The sequence below is a fragment of the Podarcis pityusensis genome (assembly GCF_964106645.2).
Source record: "Podarcis pityusensis genome assembly, chromosome: 1".
Classification (NCBI taxonomy): domain Eukaryota; kingdom Metazoa; phylum Chordata; class Lepidosauria; order Squamata; family Lacertidae; genus Podarcis; species Podarcis pityusensis.
The window spans coordinates 82,152,684-82,171,869 of record NC_138028.1 but is presented as its reverse complement, the minus strand read 5'-3'; the positions used below and the strand labels follow the sequence as shown (position 1 = coordinate 82,171,869).

Sequence of the window (19,186 nt, the reverse complement as noted above, 5' to 3'; positions counted from 1 at the left end):
CTGACAGTGTTTTCATGTTGAATCTGAAGGCCAAGCGTCTTGATTTTCATTCTTTCATTTTTGCAGAAATGCAGAATTACCTTCACAACAGATAATTACACATACTTATCTTTATATTTCCATCATAGTTGGAGTCAAAGGAGAAAAAGGAGACCCTGGTGAAAAAGGTGAACGTGGCACAAAAGGGGAATCTGGAGTTGGTGGAGTTCTGCCGACAAATGGTGCTAAAGGTGAAAAGGTAATGTGATTACGTGTGGCTCTCCTTTCCTGTTTTCATCCAAAAGGGACAAAGTTTTTATTGTTTCTGCCTAAAGGAATAGAGTCTCACCATCACCCTCTTTTGCATCACTTACTCCCTGCCTTGAGCTTTGCCTCCTCTTGGATGCCTTCATTGTTGCAGAAGTCACTGTGATTGGAGTTTCTGAGCATCTTGTTGGGCTGGGATGAGCGGCGTTTTGCTCTTTCAGAATGAGGGGGGGGGGGAGAAATGTGATTATTATTTTTTTGCATGTGCAGTGAAGTGACTCTTCACCAAATCTGGTTGGTTTGTAAACAAATTTGAGAAGGTCTGCTGTAATTCTCATCCTGCCATGATTCTCCCTGAGTTGTGGATGGTGGAGGAGAGAGTACCACTGACCTTTAGAACGAAAGCCTTCAGGAAGGAAGGAACTCAAGGAGTCCTGGTACTGCCATGAAGATCAGAGATAATCAAAATTATGACACCAGCTCACATTCTTCTGCTGCCAATATGTGAAATCATTTCCCACTACCAGCACCTTTCTGCTCTCTCTCATCTTTCAGTCATATTTATGCTCAAGACATAAATCTGGAACAGCAGCTGTGCAGAGGACAGTTTTCTTAGTGTTAATTGCTTGTCTAGTGGAAAGACACAAAGCCTACTTTAGCTTTCTTCAACCTGGTGCACTCCAGAAGTTTTGGACTACAACTCCCATCAGCCCCAGCCAGTCCAGCTGCACCGCTTGGGGCTGATGGAACTGTAGCCTGAAATATTTGGAGGACACCAGTCTGGGGAAAATCTAGCCTATCTGATTAGAAGAGGTGAATATTGAAGTGTATGAACCCGGAAGAAGGAGGCTTCTTACACTCATCACACACTAATGCTCCCCCTTTTTGAAAGCGATGCTGTTTGCAACCCTGAACTTTCCTTTTTTAGGTCTTGTAGAAAACTTAACTTACAGGACGTGAGGTGTGAGTTTGTTCATGAAAAACATATCAATTAATTCATCCGTTGTCAAAGAAATGACCCATGAACTAATTTCCTTTGCCACAAAAGGAAGTTGGATTTGACAATGGGTGTTTGTTTCCTAAAACAGAGAATTCAACCTCATTTTGCTATGTTTTACTATACTGAAAAGCCTTACGTTTGTTTTTGCAGGGAGAAAAAGGAGAGCTGGGTGTGAAGGTGAGCCAAGTTGCTACATTATTTGCTTTTAAAAGTGGTTTCATGTGATGATAATTTATTTAGGAGGATTCCAGCTATCCTATACACTAATAGTGAACTCATTTTCAGAGTGGGGATTGTTATATAGCCAAAACAGCACCATAGAAGGGTGAATCTCCAAAGTAGCCCATTGGGAGCTGAATGTGCTTAGTAGCCATGGGGCTCTAGCTGTGTGTGAGAGAACTGACAACAAGGTGGAGAGGAGGAATGGAATGGAGTGACCTGAAGAGGGCATGGCTGGCTGAAACCCTGAGCAGAAGCATTCATCACTGCAACACTTTGTTGCAGGTCCCACTTGGATTTTTAAATGTAAATTAGAAGTTCATCCATATAGCGATATAGGCAGTTGTGCCTTACACAGTCAGGCCACTGGTCCATCTAGCTAGGTATTGTCTGTATGGATTGGCAGTGGCCCTCTAGGGGTTCAGACAGGCATGCCAGAGATTGAAACGGATGCTAGCTATAACGAAACGACATCCTTCCAGTACAGTGGTACCTCGGGTTACATACGCTTCAGATTACATATGCTTCAGGTTACAGACTCCACTAACCCAGAAATAGTACCTCGGGTTAAGAACTTTGCTTCAGGATGAGAACAGAAATCGTGCTCCTGCGGCACGGCGGCAGCAGGAGGCCCCATTAGCTAAAGTGGTGCTTCAGGTTAAGAACAGTTTCAGGTTAAGAACGGGCCTCCAGAACGAATTAAGTACTTAACCCGAGGTACCACTGTAATGCACCCCTAAGATTTATGTAAAATAGTGAATATCCCTAAGATTTTACTGGTTATAACTCCAGACCAAATATTTTACTGAATATAACTTTTTAATGTTTTATTATGTTTTTTATATATGTTGGAAGCTGCCCAGAGTGGCAACCCAGTCAGATGGACGGGGTACAAGTAAAATCCTCATCATTGTCACCACCACCACCATCTGGTCTCTTAACACTCAGTGGCGCCACATGAGCAATTGCCCAGATAGTGCCTTGGGGTCTGAGTGGTGGTTTCTGATGCAGTAATGTCTGCACTAACAGAGAACTGGAGCCAGGATGCTGATGCACAGCCTTATTCTAGAACATGGTGTGCAACCAACACACCTTTGTGAGAGTTCCTTGGCTTCTTGCAAGATACCAAGGAATGGAGATGGAACTGCAGCTCACCCTGTCGCTCACATGCGGGGCCCCTTTAAGGAGCTGTGCTGCAGCTGTTTTGTTCTCTTGCCACCCAAGGTGGTGGTTGGACAGGATGGTGAAGCAGCATCTGCACCGGCCCCATATGGCCAGAAAGGGTGTGATCCTGGACACTTGGCAGTAATTCATATCAGACTTACTGTTCATCTTTCCTTGCTGTTTTCTTTTTGTGTGCATAACTGTATGTGCTATGGCTATCTGTATTTGCAATATGGCAATTGTGTGCCATAGGAGGATACTTCCTTGCTTCAAATACCTCCTTATCTACAGCACTGCTGGTGTTGAGCTTGCCAGTAGAAATGATTTTGAAGAGGATAGGGATTTGTGGCTGGAATAAAGGAAGGCAAAGAAAAAATGCACATGGATACCAGCAGAGAAATACTTTCAAGAGAGGAAAGCAGGAAGGCCTTGGGAGTAAAGGGGCTCACATCTGGCAGGTGCCCACTTCTATATTCTCATGAGGGAATCGTATCTGATTGCTTTCATTTTCCACATCTCTCTCTCCCCCAACCATGTCTAGGGAAATGCCGGCTTCGGATATCCAGGCGCAAAAGGACAGAAAGGGGAGCCTGGTGACCAAGGGTCTCCCGGCCCTGCTGGGCCCCCAGGCCCCCCTGGGACCATCGTGCAGCGCCCTGACGGTTCTGTGGTGGAGCAGGTTGCTGGGCCTCCAGGACCCCTGGGGCCACCAGGGCTGCCTGGGAAAGATGGCTTGCCTGGAAAGGACGGAGAGCCTGTAAGTAAACTTTTTTTAAGGTAATGTCTGGTTTCAAGTGCAGGGCTTGTGTTACGGAGGAAAAGGGGTTCTTCAGATATGCAAGCCACTTGCAGTCTTCGAATCCTTGCTGTTAAAATAATGGCCCCGTCAACACGTCACAGTAAACCATAGTTTATTGGTAGTTAAACTACCACTTAATGGTTTACCAGACAGATGGCACCTTCTTTGCTCTTTCTGTAATATGAGCAGAAGCAACAAACCGCAATTCCTGTCCTAGTGTCATGTTCAGATTAGGATTGTAACTTGTTTCACTCAAACAAATAATGATTCGTAAGCCAAGAACAAACCTTGACTTCATGGGCTGGAGCAAAACAAGCCACAATCCCCAGCGGAGATGTATCACAAAAGCAAGGACTGTGATTTGTCGCTCTTGTTCATGTAAGGGGAGGAGTGAAGCAGGAACCAACTGCATTTCATAGTAAACATAGTAAATTTTGATTTACTGTGATCTGTGAAAGCAGCAAGTGCCTAAACTGCTGGTGTACGGCCAACTTATAAAACACCTCTAGAGCTGCAGGTGAGATCCCCTGTACCAGACTCCCAGATGGTATTTTTTTAATGGAGATTTCAAAATGTAAGTAATTCTCACCTATGTAGTCCCTACTAGTAATGAAATTAGCCACCAGTCTTTCATACATTATTGAGTTTGTTTTCTGCATAATGTTCTCTTTAGGGAAATTTTCTCCAGCTTTTTTGATTGTATACTCTGTTCCTCCTGCATGTGGTTGTGTGATCATTGCCTTCCATGGTTAGTTTCCTCCTACTTTTTTAAAAAATGTCTTTTTTACTACCTTATCAGAGCTGCCTCAAATAATTCCTTCCTCATTCCCAACTATATTACAATGGCTCACTTTGCCCATTGTTTGCTTCCTTCTTCAGCAACCTTCCTTTTTCAACAAGCCCTTTAAGTGGAGATTTTCATAGCCTGCAGTCTGCTTTGTACTGTAAACTATTTTTTAACTGTTTCTATATACAGAGTTGTTTTTAAATGTTGGAATTGTATTTCATTGCTTTTACACTTCCTTGTTTTATGGTTCTAAATTTTTTATTTGTTTTATAGTTGTATATTTTCTTACTGTAACCTGCCCTGGGACCTTCTGGTGAAGGGCAAGTGTACGTGTATATTTTTAAAACCATTTGAAAGTTCTGACAGGAGGGATTTTTCCTGTGTTTCATGGGGTGTTTATGGCTTTAGGCTTGCCTTTCCCATCAGCTGTCTCAACCCAATTGCTTTGTAAGTGCTGAAGAGGTACCAAGAAAAGTAGGCCTGGGACTTGGGGCAGCTTGAAATGATAGCTGCTGAATTACAACTTTGTAGAAAATGTCTGGCATTTGCTAACCTCCTACGTTTTATTCTTACTAGGGAGATCCTGGTGAGGATGGTAAACCAGTAAGTTCTGCTCTTTTGTCCCTCAGCTTTTCAAAATAAATTCCTCAACTGGTATAGTTGTAGGGAGATAGATTTAACTTTAGCCCTTTCCATAAAAAAGTAGTTTCTCTCTACTCTTGCCTATTTTTGGAGTATAGAAAAATAATTGGAGTTTCCCTTTCCTGAACCTTGAAATCCCTGTTTGGGGTTTTTTGGTGGAGACAAAGTGTTGTGTAACAGTAAACATAACAGTAAACGACCTGATCATAATTTAATAATAATAATAATAATAATAATAATAATAATAATAACAATAATAACAATAATAATAATAATAATAATAATAATAAATAATAATAATAATAATAATAATAAATAAATAAATAAATAAAAACAAAAATGAAACTTTTTTTAAATAAAAATGTTTTAAATGTATTAATATTTTATACAAATACTTTATTGCATCACTTTCAAGCATGTCTGCGTATGGTATTCTGTCACAAATGTTTGTTTATGAGACGTCAAAATAGTTAGAACATTGTAAACTAAGCAACTACCATACATAGTGTGTGTACTGCTTCTTAACAAGAACTTGGTTTTATCATCTGTCATGGTTGCTTAGCTGAGATTCCTGCATTGCAGGGGGTTGGACTAGATGACCCTCAGGGTCGCTTCCAACTCTGCAATTCTATTATTCTATAATCTATAATCTTAAACAGATTTTCTTAATGTAGAGCCCGGGTGGCAGGTGCTGTTCATCAGAAGGCACTTCATCTTGGAGTGACTTTCAGCTGCCTTGCACAGTGGTCTGGTTTGCATGTCACTCTAAACCAAATTGGGAAGGAGCTTGCAGCTGCTTTCTTCCTCCACAGACCTGTCTGCAGCTGTGATGTGCTGAGTTAGCCAAATGCACCATTTGAACCTGGGCTTGTGGTTTTCTCTAGATTATTCATGAGCTTGTAACCAAGAAGAAAACCTTGTGTGGTGTGTGAACTGGGGCATGATGTGCAACTGTGTGTGTGTGTGTGTTTATAAACATGTTTTAGATGCTTCTGTGTGGCTCTTCTGGGATCACCCAGACGTCATCACTTCCTTGACTTATTTCCTTTGCAGGGTGATGTTGGCCCTCAAGGATTCCCTGGGACGCCGGGAGAGCCTGGCCAGAAAGGTGAAAAGGTATGAGCTTCCGTCACATGGGCATATTCTGGTATCATTGAATTCTCAAGTTCAGCAGCCATCGGTGTTTTCTGAGCAGATTTCATTTGTGGCTGCTTTGCGAAAGTGTGGCCAATGCTCTCATCTCTGTCATTTCCTCTCTTCACCTAGGGTGATGCAGGCATTGGTCCAAGAGGTTCTCCTGGGCCACCAGGACCACCTGGGCAACCAGGATTCAGTTCAAAACTGGACAAGTTGGTGAGTCCCAGATACCCACAATAACTGCATGGGAAGAAGCTGTTCTCCTTGTCACTGCCCCCTCTGGTTGAAGCTGTCTGGTGTAGCTGTCTGCTTTCCTCTGAAGCCACATTTCACCCTTCCCTCTCTACCCCCCCTTCCTTTATTTAAATATTTATAAGCCACTCTTCCATTAAAAAAAAAAAAACAAGTCTGTGCATGGCATAATTTTTTATTGTATGCATTAATATTCTGATTGTGTTTTCTTTTCTTTTTTTTTTTACATCCAGTAAAAATCATTTTATTTGCCCAGACCTTTTCAGAGTTTATTTTTCATCCTGTATTTGTTGCTGTATTTATGATCTGTTTTGCTCTTAAATATCGTGCTGCTTTTACCAATGTTATGTTTTATTGTAAGAAGTGCTGTGAGCCCTTGTAGGCTGAACCACTGAATAATAAAGGAAAAAATAAATACTAGGCAATTTGAGAGAGTACTTTTCTTTCTCAATTATTAGAACACCCTTCACAATGTCTTGAGTCTGACTCTCTCATTCGGGATAAACTTAACTCCTTACACTGTTAAACTCACAGCAAGGAGGCCAGAGTTAGGCCCGAGTCATGCAATTCTTTACCCCAGTAGCATTTCTCATTGGTGTGCTTATAGAACAGTGTGCTTTTCTTCCAGACATTTATCGATATGGAAGGCTCTGGTTTTGGAGGGGATTTGGAAACCTTACGTGTAAGTACCAAAAAGCAGTGTGAACAGGTGCTGCCTTCAGAAGGATTTCTTCTGGGGAGGTGGTGTATGGCATGCACCTCAGAAGTTAACTTGCACCACAAATGCTCTCTTATATTATATGTTCACACCTGATTTTGAATCCTATTTGTTGTGTTTCAGGGCCCCAGAGGACAACCCGGGCCCCCAGGACCACCTGGTGTGCCTGGCTTGCCAGGACAACCGGGAAGAATTGGGACGGATGGCAGTGACCTTCCAGGGCCCCCTGGCCTCCCTGGAGTGCCAGGTCGAGATGGCAGCCCAGGACCACCAGGGCCTCCTGTAAGTTAAAGAAGATGCGGGGAAGGAATAATTGAGGATGGTAAAATGCGAGTCTCTCTCCAGAAACTGCCCCAGCTCCCAGGATTATGGGGCTTTGGATTTGGTTGTCAGCTCATCCACTGCAGTTTCAGAGGCATGGATATGGGTGGGAGCCTTTGCCTGCTGCTTTGTTGTGCTCCTGTGGGGTTGCTGGAGTTAGTGCACTAAGTAAAAGCTTGCCAGGTGTTACCAAACCCCTAAAGTTATTGCATATTATAGGCTCCCTGTATTGCGTTAGTAGCATTTTCAGGGAGGTAACCTGAAACGTGGTGTTGATTAATTGGATGCATATGAACTTTAGGCTTCTGTTCTGCTGCTTTGGGTATAGGTCACAAATAGTCCTATATATGTGTGAGCATCACCGAAAGCTGAAACGGTATCCCAAAAATAAGCATGAGATATAATGATGTGACTATTGCACAGTCTTGTAGCCAAGAGGTATAAGTATGACAGTGTGAGGTAGTGGTTAGAGCGTTGGACTAGGACCTGGGAGAGCAGGGTTCGAATCCCTACTTAGCCATGAAGCTCACTGGGTGACTTGGGCCAGTCACCATCACTTAGCCCAGGGGTCAGCAACCCGCGGCTCCGGAGCCACATGTGGCTCTTTTACACCTTTGCTGCGGCTCCAGGGCGGATACTAGCGAGGGGAGGAGGCGCATTGTGCGCCCCGACACTCCCCACTGTGGCGGGCGCTGTACTGGCTGTGACGTCGCATGGGGGCGGTGCGTGCGTTAGTCAAGCACCGTCCCGACGTCACCTTCCCGCCCGCCCGCCCGCTACATTGTAAGGGGCATGTACGCTGGTCACTGTTTTGAAGGGGAGTGAAGAACACACACACACACACACACACACACACACACACACACACACAAAGGTAACTTGTTAATTTAACATTTATTTCTATGAGGAGGAGTAATTCTGAGCGGTCAAACAAAGAAATAATAAAAAAGTGACAAAAAAGTTATTTTTATAATGATGAGTTTTGTGGCTCCCAGTTTTTTTTTCTTCGGAAACGGGTCCAAGTGACTCTTTTTGTCTTAAAGGTTGCAGACCCCTGACTTAGCCTAACCCAGGCATAGGCAAACTCGGCCCTCCAGATGTTTTGGGACTGCAACTCCCATCATACCTAGCCAACAGGACCAGTGGTCAGGGATGATGGGAATTGTAGTCCTATAACATCTGGAGGGCCGAGTTTGCCTATGCCTGGCCTAACCTACCTCACAGGGTTGTGAGGGTGAAATGGGGAGGAGAACCATGTATAGCACCTTGAGCTACTTAGAAGAAAAAGGTGATATATAAATGTAATAAATAAAATAACAAATAAATCATACACACACACACACACACACAGTAATCTTTCATTCAAAAGTTGTGTCCAGTGGAAAATAGCTTTCATTCTTTTGGTACACAAAGACATGTACAATATGTAGTTCTGTTTACAGGGAAGAGACGGTATCCTTTGACAAGGAATGGGTTTGGGATTAATGGATGCAAACTGGCTGATGGCAGCTTTTAAAAACAACTTTCCTTTTCTAATCTTTTCCAGGGCCCTCCCGGTTCTCCAGGAAAAGATGGGATAGCTGGCCAGCCTGGGCTGAATGGAGCTAGTGTATGTATATTTCTCTCTTAGCTGTGCAAGTTCCTTTCACAGAGCTGTAATCCCGCCTCAGCAAGCCTGAGAAAATAGGCTGCCTCTGGCTTGAATTTAGTAAAAAAGAAAAGCACATTCACACTTCTTTTCCTTTGCTGTTTCCAGGGAGAACCAGGAGAACTAGGCCTCCCAGGAGCACCTGGACCTAAGGTAGAATAGCTCACTTTCTGGGTACAATACAAGGACAGGACAGAGTAAGACTGAGGTTGTCATCTCTCATAGGTGGTTCAGACATTTAATCTTCTTTTCCTGCTTCTCAACCTTCCTATTTTCCATTTACTTTCCCCCACCTAACTAGAACACTCTGCTTCCTATCTCCCCTGATGTGTTAGAGATACTTTCTTACTACTACAGAGCCCCATACAGGGGAAGACAAAAAATGGAGGTAACATCACTGCGCATGTGTTTGTCTGGCACAAAAAAATGCAGTTTGATATGTGTGCAGAGGTGTAATAACAATACAGTATGATCCTGCATGTTGAATGGTTTGTGGAATTGTGGGGAGAAAGCCCCCTGCCCTCTATTGCAGCAAGACATGCAGCTCTGGGTGTTTTCTAACACGTTATTTGAACTGGTCTAATTGGTGGTGGTAGTCCCATTAAAAAAAAATAAAAATAACCATGTAAGGTTTCTTTTCTCACCTAGGCACTGGAAAAGACACATATATCCACATCTCCTTCTATTAACCCAGCACTCTTAAGAGATGTAAAAGAAGATACAGATTTTTGTTCCTCTAACCTTAGTGTTTTTGACATTTTATTAAAAGCAAGCTTAAAAACATTTCAGATGAGAATGCCTTTATTATTGAACGCTGATAAGACAATAGCATCTAGCTATAAAATAAAAGCAGTCTATGTTTTCTGTAAGCTACACTTCCTGTAGACCATAATTTACTTTTTCTTCTTAGTGCACATGTTCTGCCCGATAATGAACAAAATGCAGACTTTGGGTACAGTCCTGAAGCCAGTGTGTCTGACGTCAGATTTCCTTACATATCCCCAGTACACTTGCTTATGTAAAAGACCTAAACGTGTGTGTAGACCACCAGTTTGGGCCACAGAAACCACTCCTGTACGGGAGTGCAAATAAACGGTTGTATGCATTAAGAGGTTCTGTGTGGCAGCGGCGTAGCGTGAGTTGTCAGCACCCGGGGCAAGGCAAGTAATTTGCGCCCCCTAACCCGGGGCAAGGCAAGTAATTTGCGCCCCCCAAACCCCTAACCTGCCGATCTGAGTCGAGTTGCTGCTGGCGCTGCCGCCCAAACCACGCCGCTTGCCCGGAGGAGGAGGGGGGCAGAGAGGCGAGGAAAATGCAACATGGCCCAGCAGCTGCAGCGGAGGCGGGGCTGTGAGGAGGGGCTGCCTGGCACGTCCTCCGCGGCCCTGACGCGCGGGGCTGAGAGCCGCTGCCTGCCGGACGCCTTCAGCCCGGGCGCGCGCACAGCTCGTCGGTTCCACGAGACATGGGGCTCTGCTACAGCCTGCGCCCGAGGCTCTTCGGCAACTCCGGAGGCAGCGAGCGCGCCCCCCCAGATGTTGCGCCCGGTGCGGCTGGCCCCCCTGGCACCCCCCACGCTACGCCACTGCTGTGTGGTGCATATCTACATGCTAAGTCAGCTGCAATTCAACAGCTGCAAAATTCAAAATATGCAGGCTGAGTTAGTCCCCAATTTTATGCAATTTAGGGTGCTTCCTCTGTTCATCTGCACACACTTATATCATTGGAACACTTGTGGCATTGTACACTTCAACCAGTGTGAGCATCTGACGACAGAGCGCAGATCAGAAGCATGTGCCATTCTGGGATGTGATGCGCATACAGATGTTTGTAATGCATGTAATGAGAGAGAGGCAGCATTGCAAGGTTTTCTTTCAGAAATACTGTGCATAATATCCTATTACCAGGCTCTTTTTGGCCCTCTTGTACTTTCCTTCTCTTTGCTCTTTTCAAACATCCTTTCCTGTTTTCTTCCAGGGCAGTAAAGGAGATGCAGGGTTGCCGGGAGCACCGGGTGAAACTGGCCTGGCAGGCCTTCCTGGGCCCATGGGTCCCCGAGGACAACCTGGTCCTCCTGGCCCACCTGGGCCAGCCTTTGGGCCTGGATTTGTGAGTACCGTATCTGAAATGGCATTGTTGAATACACCACTGTTCAGTGGGCTCCATAAGACCCAAGAAGTGCAAAATGTTGGAAAAACTTGGTTGTACTACTAGTAGTTGTTCCATCAGTGTGTGAGGTGCTTAGCAGAGTACCAAACGAATAGAAATGTTCCTCTTTTCAAACTCAATGTGAACATGGATGAAGGCAATAAAAGGAGGAGAGACAGGTGGAGGCAAGGGTAAATAGGTGACTGTGCATTAATTAAGTTACACACAGGTTACAGCCACACATCCATACCACTTTAACAGTCATTCCTTTTGCCCCAAAGAATCCTGGGACCTACAATTTCCAGCCCCCTTGAACTCCGTTTCCCAGCATTCTTTGGGAGGGGTGATTTAAATGTATGGTGACTATGTTGAGACTTTGCTTCAGTAGGAGATGGGTCAAAGGTTTCCTGGGAAAAGAGGGATTTGAAGGATGTGAGAGTGAAGTGGCGTCACATAGAGAGTGAAGGGGCGTCACATTTTAGAAGGGAATTCCAGGTATAAGGAAAAGCAAGCAAGCAAGGAAGAGTAGAGTAGTTTGAGGGAGCAAAGGATGGTCAGAATTACCCACTGCATCTGTCCCAAAGACCAGGGCAACCGGCTTTTCTCTGTCAATCCCAATTTCTGTACCTCCATAGCATGAACCAAGTGGTTTAGGCGCATGGGGATTTTTACACTAACCCTGTGACTTTGGCAACAATGTATGCAAGAACCAACTGTCTAATTAGATAATGTTTATTAGGAACAAAGAAGGAAAGGGAGAGAACAAAGGAACTAAGCAGAATATTGAAAATAAAAGGAGCTCTTTAGCTCAAGTCTAGCTCATCAAGAACCAGTGACTTAGAAACAGGCATAGCTGGTCATTTGCAGGGTTTTCTGTTGGTCAGTGACAGACAAGGGACTTTAGTGTAAGGGACAAAAGGCTGCATGGCCACAGCCCCTCTTTTTTTTAAAGGGTTTCCTACCCACATTGCAGTTGAGTGTCTGGTGGCACTTCTCAGCCAATTATTTGCCAAGTAGTTTGTAAACACCTGTAGGGGAGTTAGAGGGGTGAGGATGACAGGAAGCCCCTGAGGATGTGACTATCTTAGTGTTCACTCTCACTGGGATTTCTTGATGCTGCTTCCAGAGGGACCTATCCTGTGCTTGTGTATTTGGGAACTTGGACATTTCTGGCTTGCTCAAGCAAAATGGATGGCAAGGGATCAGGGCTTTTCTCCACAGGCTTTACCTGATGACAATTCTGCCTGGAGACTAACGCTGTCCATTCTTTCTTAGGATGACATGGAGGGCTCAGGGCTGCCATTGGTTTCTGCTGTTCCTGGAGCACGTGGACCAGAAGGGCCACAGGTATTCCGCATTCCATTTCTCAGCATTGCTTTCCTCCAAAGACTCCAGCACTGTGAGCACCTGCTGGGGAGCAGGCAGGATTTGAACAACAACAAGCTTTATTTATGAGTAAAGATGCATAGGAATGGGCTGCTAATCAGTTTATATTTTTTATGAGTGTTGAAGTTAACCTTATAGCACTGTGTGGCCTTGTGTTACCACATGTGATTAAGGGGTGCAGACCAAAGAAGAAAGTTATGAGCCTTTGAAGTTATCTTCTGACCCCCTCATTTACAGGATGATGGCATATTATTGCCTGAGTATATATTGGACATGCATTAAAAGCTTTCCATGTTGCCAGTGTCCAGCTGGAGACTTTCGGTCTGTTGTTGTTCCTCTTGCAGAAACAAGCATATCCCACTAATTGCCATGTTAATGTCCTAGTCCACAGCTGAGTGTCAGGCACACTCTGAAATACTTAAGATCTGAATAGTAGGCCTTCAGTTACGCTATAAAACATGGATCCTGCTATATCAATATTGTTAATGGATGCTAAATACACGCAACAGGTATAAATATGGCTTTGAGGAGATTGTGCTCTTCTATAGGTCATGAAATCTGACAGAATTGAGTTGATGACCATTTTTATTTTTATAGGGACCACCAGGGCTTCCAGGACTCAAGGTCAGAATTATTGTTGTTACTGTTTTGTTGTTGTTGTCTGCTGCTGTATTTAACTAGTTGGTTGGTAGGCAGTGTGGCCTGGCTTGTTTTAAGCCAGAACTGCACCCACAAATGAAGGTATCCATCTCTCTGCCTGATCTGAACTCCATTTAGTGTCCAGTTCTCTTTTTAAAAAACAATTTTCCTACTCAAGTTAAGATCCTTTCCATAACGGCAAAATGTGGGGGGTGGTAGGCGGAGGGGGCAGAGGACTACTGAGTTTTGTGGTGTTACAATGAAGCACTCAGAGTGTTGAACTAGTATAGGAACTCAGGTTGGTGGAAATATATTGTGCAAGACATGAATGAATCAGGTGTGAATAGTATGGCAAGATGAGGCTGTCACGATGCTTTCCTTAGTCCTGTCTCTTATCATTCAGACTAGGATAGCCTCTTCATTTTGGTGCAGCATCTTGGCTCTCACAAGGGATGCATACTGACCTAAAAACAGGACTGTCAAAAGCAGGGGTCATCAACCTTTTCCAGCCATGGGCTGATCCACTGTCCCTCAGACCATGTGGTGGGCCGGACTATATTTTTTTTTTGGGGGGGGGGAATGAACAAATTCCTATGCCTCACAAATAACCCAGAGATGCATTTTAAATAAAAGCACACGTTCTACTCATGTAAAAACACGCTGATTCCCAGACCGTCCACGGGCCAGATTGAGAAGGCGATTGGGCCGCATCCGGCCCCCGGGCCTTAGGTTGCCCACCCCTGGTCAAAAGGCAAGGGGCATCACTCCAACTGCCCTAGCAGAGCACAGGCAGGACCATTCTAATTAAGATGGTGCTGCACACGTGTCACATACTGTCACAAGTTCTATCTCACCATCAATAGCACAAAAATATAGTCTGGGCTAGGACTCAAATGGAAAAACAAAATAGGAAAATTACAGAGCACATCTTTTATTTAATGTGACCAGTAAAAATAGGCCTTCTGCCTGTCTTTTCTTTATTTTCAGGGTGATGTCGGCAGCCCTGGTCTCCCAGGTTTGCCCGGAGTGAAGGTAAGACCATGTCATAAATATTGTGAAGTACTAGGTGAACTTTGTCTCCACCTCCCCTGCCATGACTGCTGGTTTATAAGAGATGTTTTGTTACTGTACTGCTATGAAGTATTTTAACGGGAGCTGGACTGGATTGCTGAGTGGCATTTGTGGGGAAGGTTAGGATCCCTTATTAGGCTTCTTTGTTTGTTTGCAGGGAGACCCTGGATTGGCGGGTCTGGATGGTCGTCCTGGGCTTGAGGGTTTCCCAGGACCACAGGTGAGCATGAATTTCAGTGCAGTCACTCCTCTCTTTCTTGGCATCTTTCGGACAAACTCACAGAAAACAATATCCTACAAATGTTTCTTTTTGAAAGCTGAAAAGCGGAAAATTAAGATACCCCTACAAATAATGAATAGGTTGTATCCAATTGAAATGAACAGACTTACGTTTGTTAATTTAGATGGCTCCCTTCTGAGTAGAGCCTAGTTGGATGCAGCCTTCAGTGTGTAAGTGTAGCTCAGGAAGAAACCCTGCAGAAACATGGACTTCACAGCTGTATTATTCTCATCTCCCATGTCTAGTGTGTGCCCTCATAGAGTGACAGTGTTGTTCTCCTCATCTGTAAGTAATCACACACCTCAAATGCAACAATAATAATTGCACTCATCCCTAGGATAGTCCCAAGAGAGGGATCACTCTTCTTTGTTGTTTGTAAATGGAGAACAGATTGAGTGATGGTAGGTGACCCAAAGCCCACCCAATGAGTCCATGACTGAAGTGTGGGAGTTCAGCCCAGGTCTTCTGGATCTATGTCCAGGTCTCCATCTGCTGGACCACACTGGCTGTCACTTGCCACACAGTTCTTCACCAGACACAGTTCTCCATTGTGCAAAACTGTATTCTTCTCTGAAAATGTGTTTGTCTCCCCCGTGTTTTTCATTTCAGGGGACAAAGGGTGACACTGGAGACCCAGGGCCTAAAGTAAGTATCCCCGTGGATTTCAGGAGAAGTTCTGTTTGTGCTTGTATGTGCATATGTATGAGTGCGCGTGTGCACACAACATGTTATGGTAAAGTGTAGTCAGGCCAGGATTGGCTTGCAGCAGTTTCCCTAATAGTCAGATGGTGATCTGTTTTAAATTTTGTTGTCACTGTATTTTAACTGTTGTAAACCACTTCAATTTTTTAAATGAAATTGAAGTATACAAATGCTTTTAACAAACAAACAGAAAATGGGCTAGAATGTGTGCAGTTAATATTTTTTGTAACTCACCCCCTAAAAACTTTATTATTATTATTAATTTTTTATACTGCGCTTCATCCAAGGATCATGGGGCCGTTTACAATATAAAAACACAGAAATACATACCATAGTAACAAACGAAAACAATACTCCACCCCTGTTTAAAAGGCCACAGATATTTAAAGGACAGAGGTGAGCCTCCCTGGCGAGGGCATTCCACAAATGAGGAGTCACTGCAGAAAAGGCCCGTTCTTTTGTTGCTGCCCTCCAGACCTCATATAGGGGAAGCACACGAAGAAGAGCCTCAGATGATGATTGCAGCGTCTGGGTTGGTTCATATGGGGAGAGGCAGTCCTTGAGGTATTGTGGTCCTGAGCTGTTGAAGGCTTTATAGGTCAAAATCAGCACTTTTAATTGGGCCGAGAAACTAATTGGCAGCCACTACAATCAGGCCAAGATTGGTGTTCTATGCTCAAACTGTCTTGCCCCTGTGAGCAAGCTGGCTGCTGAATTCTGTACCACATTCAAATGTTCTTTTTCTTTTCTTTTGAGGGTGAACGAGGTCAAGATGGAATAGGGCTGCCAGGTCCCCCTGGACCCCCCGGCCCTCCAGGACAAGTCATCCTCCTGCCCAGTGATGATGTAAGGATATTTGTGCTTTTTTATTGACCCCTTCCTCTTACTTCTGCAAAATCATGTTATTTGCTGTGAATCAAAATGATACAATTCCTTAGAGGAGCCATTCCTCAAAGAATCAATTCATTATTTCTAATTATAAAGGTAATTTGTTTCTGTATTTTCTAGTTCAGCATCAACCATGAAAATATTAATACCCTGAAGTTCAATGACTGATAGTTCTCAGTTTCCTTCTTGGCAGATATTGGCTTGGTTCACATATCACACTAAGGCAAACTAGTGCGAACATGTGAGCCTACAGGCTCCCAGGGAGGAGATCATGACAACTTTGCTCATGTCCAGCCATTTTGCCGCTGTGCTGCATGCAGCTAAGTCATGGCTTTGCTTCAAATGTTGTCCAAACCTGGGCTCATGAATTAGCTCTCTCCAGACAGATCTTGAGCTAAAACCAAGATTGTTCTTGGTTTAGCTACAGCTTGTGGTTTGCCTAGGAGAGCTAAAACCATGAGTTCGGATGACACACTAAGCCAAACCATGGTTTAGGTCAGCGCAGCTCAGCAGCAAAATGACTGAGAAGGAGGGAAGTGCCTGCAATCTTGTGGTGGGGAGCTTGTAGGCTTCAACATTCATGCTAAACCATGGTTTGAATCAATAGGTGATTGCCTTTAGAAAATTTTCTAAGTGTTCCTTGTTGGCGTGGCTGGCTTCCAGTAGGGTAGCAATCCCCCCCCGCTCATTTTAGTTTTTAGGCAAAGGGGTCTAGATGTCCTTGGATTCAGTTGGGCATTCTTCTGAGTAGACATGTATTAGATTGCAAGGTTTAGATTTCTGATTTAAGCCAGTGGGTTCTCATGCTGAGAAAATACAGGGCCAGATTCAACTAAATAATAGTGCTAGTGGGGGCTAGCACAATAACTCCTGTTAGCACATCAGAGTTTCTTCCTTGTGCCCCCCCCCACTGCCTCAAATGGACTTGGAATGTATCCCTGAGGAACCCCCAGAATCCCAGCGAGCCGGGGGGGGGGCAGAGAGGGGGGGAGGATTTTTCCATCAGAGAAATTGAAATACTTTCACCGATCGACCAATTGTAATAGTTGAATTCCACCCATGGTATGTAATGTTACATTTGAATTCAAGCCCATCTCTTTTCTCCAACTACTGTTGATTTAATAGAAATGACAGGATAATGGTAGGAATAAGAATAAACAATTCAGTGTCATTGGTAAGAAATTTGTGGCATTTTACTGGACTTTGGGTCAGACTTTAGTTTGCCCCACCAAAGAATATGAGGAAATACAATAAAGATCACATTTTAAGTATACCCTTTCATTATTTTCTATAGAAAACGTTACCTACTCTGCCAGGCCCAGAGGTAAGTAAAAAGCAATTTCTATCCTAGTGATCATTTTATTCTGATTTAGTGAGAAGGATGTTGTGGCAAACTCCCTCAATAAGATGGGAATGGAAAAATAAAATAAAGATGGGAGTGAGGTGATGTGATCTGGTTTGGGGTGTTTTAACACTTAGACACTCCCTGTCAGTAACACTTGAGAGGTCTGGTATTATCTTTATGTGGTAGCGTTTTCTGATAACCAACAGCAAGGATTTTTAATATTGTGAAAGGAAACTTATCCCTCAGCCAGAGGATCAAAGTAAGGATGAGGCACTATATAAAAAACTGGAATTTTATTTAAACGTATTTGATGAGCATTAGAGCTTATTGATTTCACTGATAAGGCAAAGCACTTTGTTTCAGTCAACAACACTTTACAGAAGAAATTGAGAACTTTACTTAAACCTTCACTTTAAACCTGTTTCTGATTAAACTGATTCCTCCTAGAATGGCCATTTGTTCTACTAAGCCAGTGAATCACTTCCAGCCCCTTCTAAGATATTTTCCTTCCCCACAGGGGAATAATATTGTTGCCTTGTTTAGCAAGCCCCTAACCACCTGACTAATCCCCAGCTAAACCATTTCGAGGCCCTATCTAGGCTCCAACCAAGCCCTATCTGATCGTCACCTGACAGTCAAACCTTATCTGACAGTTTAACTGCTGTTCTAACTTTTTGTTCTCCACTCTCTCCCAATTGGATGACACTCCACCCAGCCCTGATTGGTTTCTGGGTCTTCAGGAGGCTGACTCAACATCCACCTGTCACAGATGTCAATTATAAATAAGCATCAAGCATAAAAACATCAGATCCTCACATTGCTGATGTGCATCATATCCATACAAATGTACAAAGTCACTTCTTATAAACTGCTTCAGAAGCTAAGCTGGCGCAAGGGTGAGAATGAATGATGAGGCATTCCCCGTTATCCTCACCACACTGCCTAATTTGACACCCTGTGTTAGGCTCAGCCTCTGTTTCCAAGACCATGGCTGAGCAACTATAGTGACCCACACATTTGGGCTTGACTGATTATGTGCAAACAATTTATTTTACAGTTTAAAGGGCTGGAGATAATACTGTTATATATTTTATATGTTATTTATGCTACCCTGTTTCTTCTTGCAGGGCAAACAAGGGCATGCTGGCTTCCCAGTAAGTAGCTGACCCAGTACTAGTCATACGGGGTAATGTTCAATGTAGGACTAAGCAGATCATTCCTTCAGTGCAAGGATTTCTCCTTGTGCAACAGAACCATCTCTGCCTCTTCTCTCACCTGTGTTCCCCCCAAATCTGTTCCCAACCCTCCAGGACAGATTTGGGGACAGCATAGGGTGCACATGGAGGGAAGGGAGAATCCCCTTGTGCTAGTGCAAAAATGTGGTTGAATACGGCCCGGTGGCTTCACAGTGCTCAGATTGTAAGAATTTGGCTGCTGTACATCTTTGCAGTTTACCAGTGGCTGGAGCGGGGAGGGCATGCCAAAGTTTTTTCTTAGAATACAGTGGCATCCTCTGTTGCAAGAGAAAAATTGCAGCACATGTATAAGGGCTCAATGCACACTTCCTTTTGTGCTGCGCTTTCTGGTTACAGCTCTGGGTTTTCCTGGTCCAGGTTGGAGCGTTTCCCCCTCCACCTTTTGCAGATTTCCCCAGGAAAGCTATTTATTTGCTGCTGAATTGGAGAAATGACAATCTGCTGAAAACCTGATTGCCGTTTGCTCCGATTCAGCAGTAAAACACAGGTTTCCCTGGGGTAAGTGGCAGGAAAGGGAGGGGAACGCTCTGACAGAGAC

The 19,186-nt window shown here is 44.0% G+C and overlaps 1 protein-coding gene across 4 annotated transcripts in view; it reads left to right on the top strand.

Annotated features, from left to right (window-relative positions):
* Positions 1-19,186, top strand: part of COL18A1 (collagen type XVIII alpha 1 chain) — a 155,088-nt gene that overhangs the window by 119,634 nt on the left and 16,268 nt on the right. For all 4 annotated transcript variants that reach the window (XM_081021637.1, XM_081021634.1, XM_081021636.1 and 1 more), the window contains 19 exons: positions 129-238; positions 1,397-1,423; positions 3,171-3,386; positions 4,792-4,818; positions 5,911-5,973; positions 6,124-6,210; positions 6,875-6,928; positions 7,088-7,246; positions 8,832-8,894; positions 9,042-9,086; positions 10,911-11,042; positions 12,357-12,428; positions 13,065-13,091; positions 14,094-14,138; positions 14,335-14,397; positions 15,067-15,102; positions 15,916-16,005; positions 17,342-17,371; positions 18,520-18,546. In XM_081021637.1, coding sequence (XP_080877763.1) covers positions 129-238; positions 1,397-1,423; positions 3,171-3,386; positions 4,792-4,818; positions 5,911-5,973; positions 6,124-6,210; positions 6,875-6,928; positions 7,088-7,246; positions 8,832-8,894; positions 9,042-9,086; positions 10,911-11,042; positions 12,357-12,428; positions 13,065-13,091; positions 14,094-14,138; positions 14,335-14,397; positions 15,067-15,102; positions 15,916-16,005; positions 17,342-17,371; positions 18,520-18,546 — 1,373 coding nt within the window. The remainder of the gene's footprint in view (positions 1-128; positions 239-1,396; positions 1,424-3,170; positions 3,387-4,791; positions 4,819-5,910; positions 5,974-6,123; positions 6,211-6,874; positions 6,929-7,087; positions 7,247-8,831; positions 8,895-9,041; positions 9,087-10,910; positions 11,043-12,356; positions 12,429-13,064; positions 13,092-14,093; positions 14,139-14,334; positions 14,398-15,066; positions 15,103-15,915; positions 16,006-17,341; positions 17,372-18,519; positions 18,547-19,186) is intronic.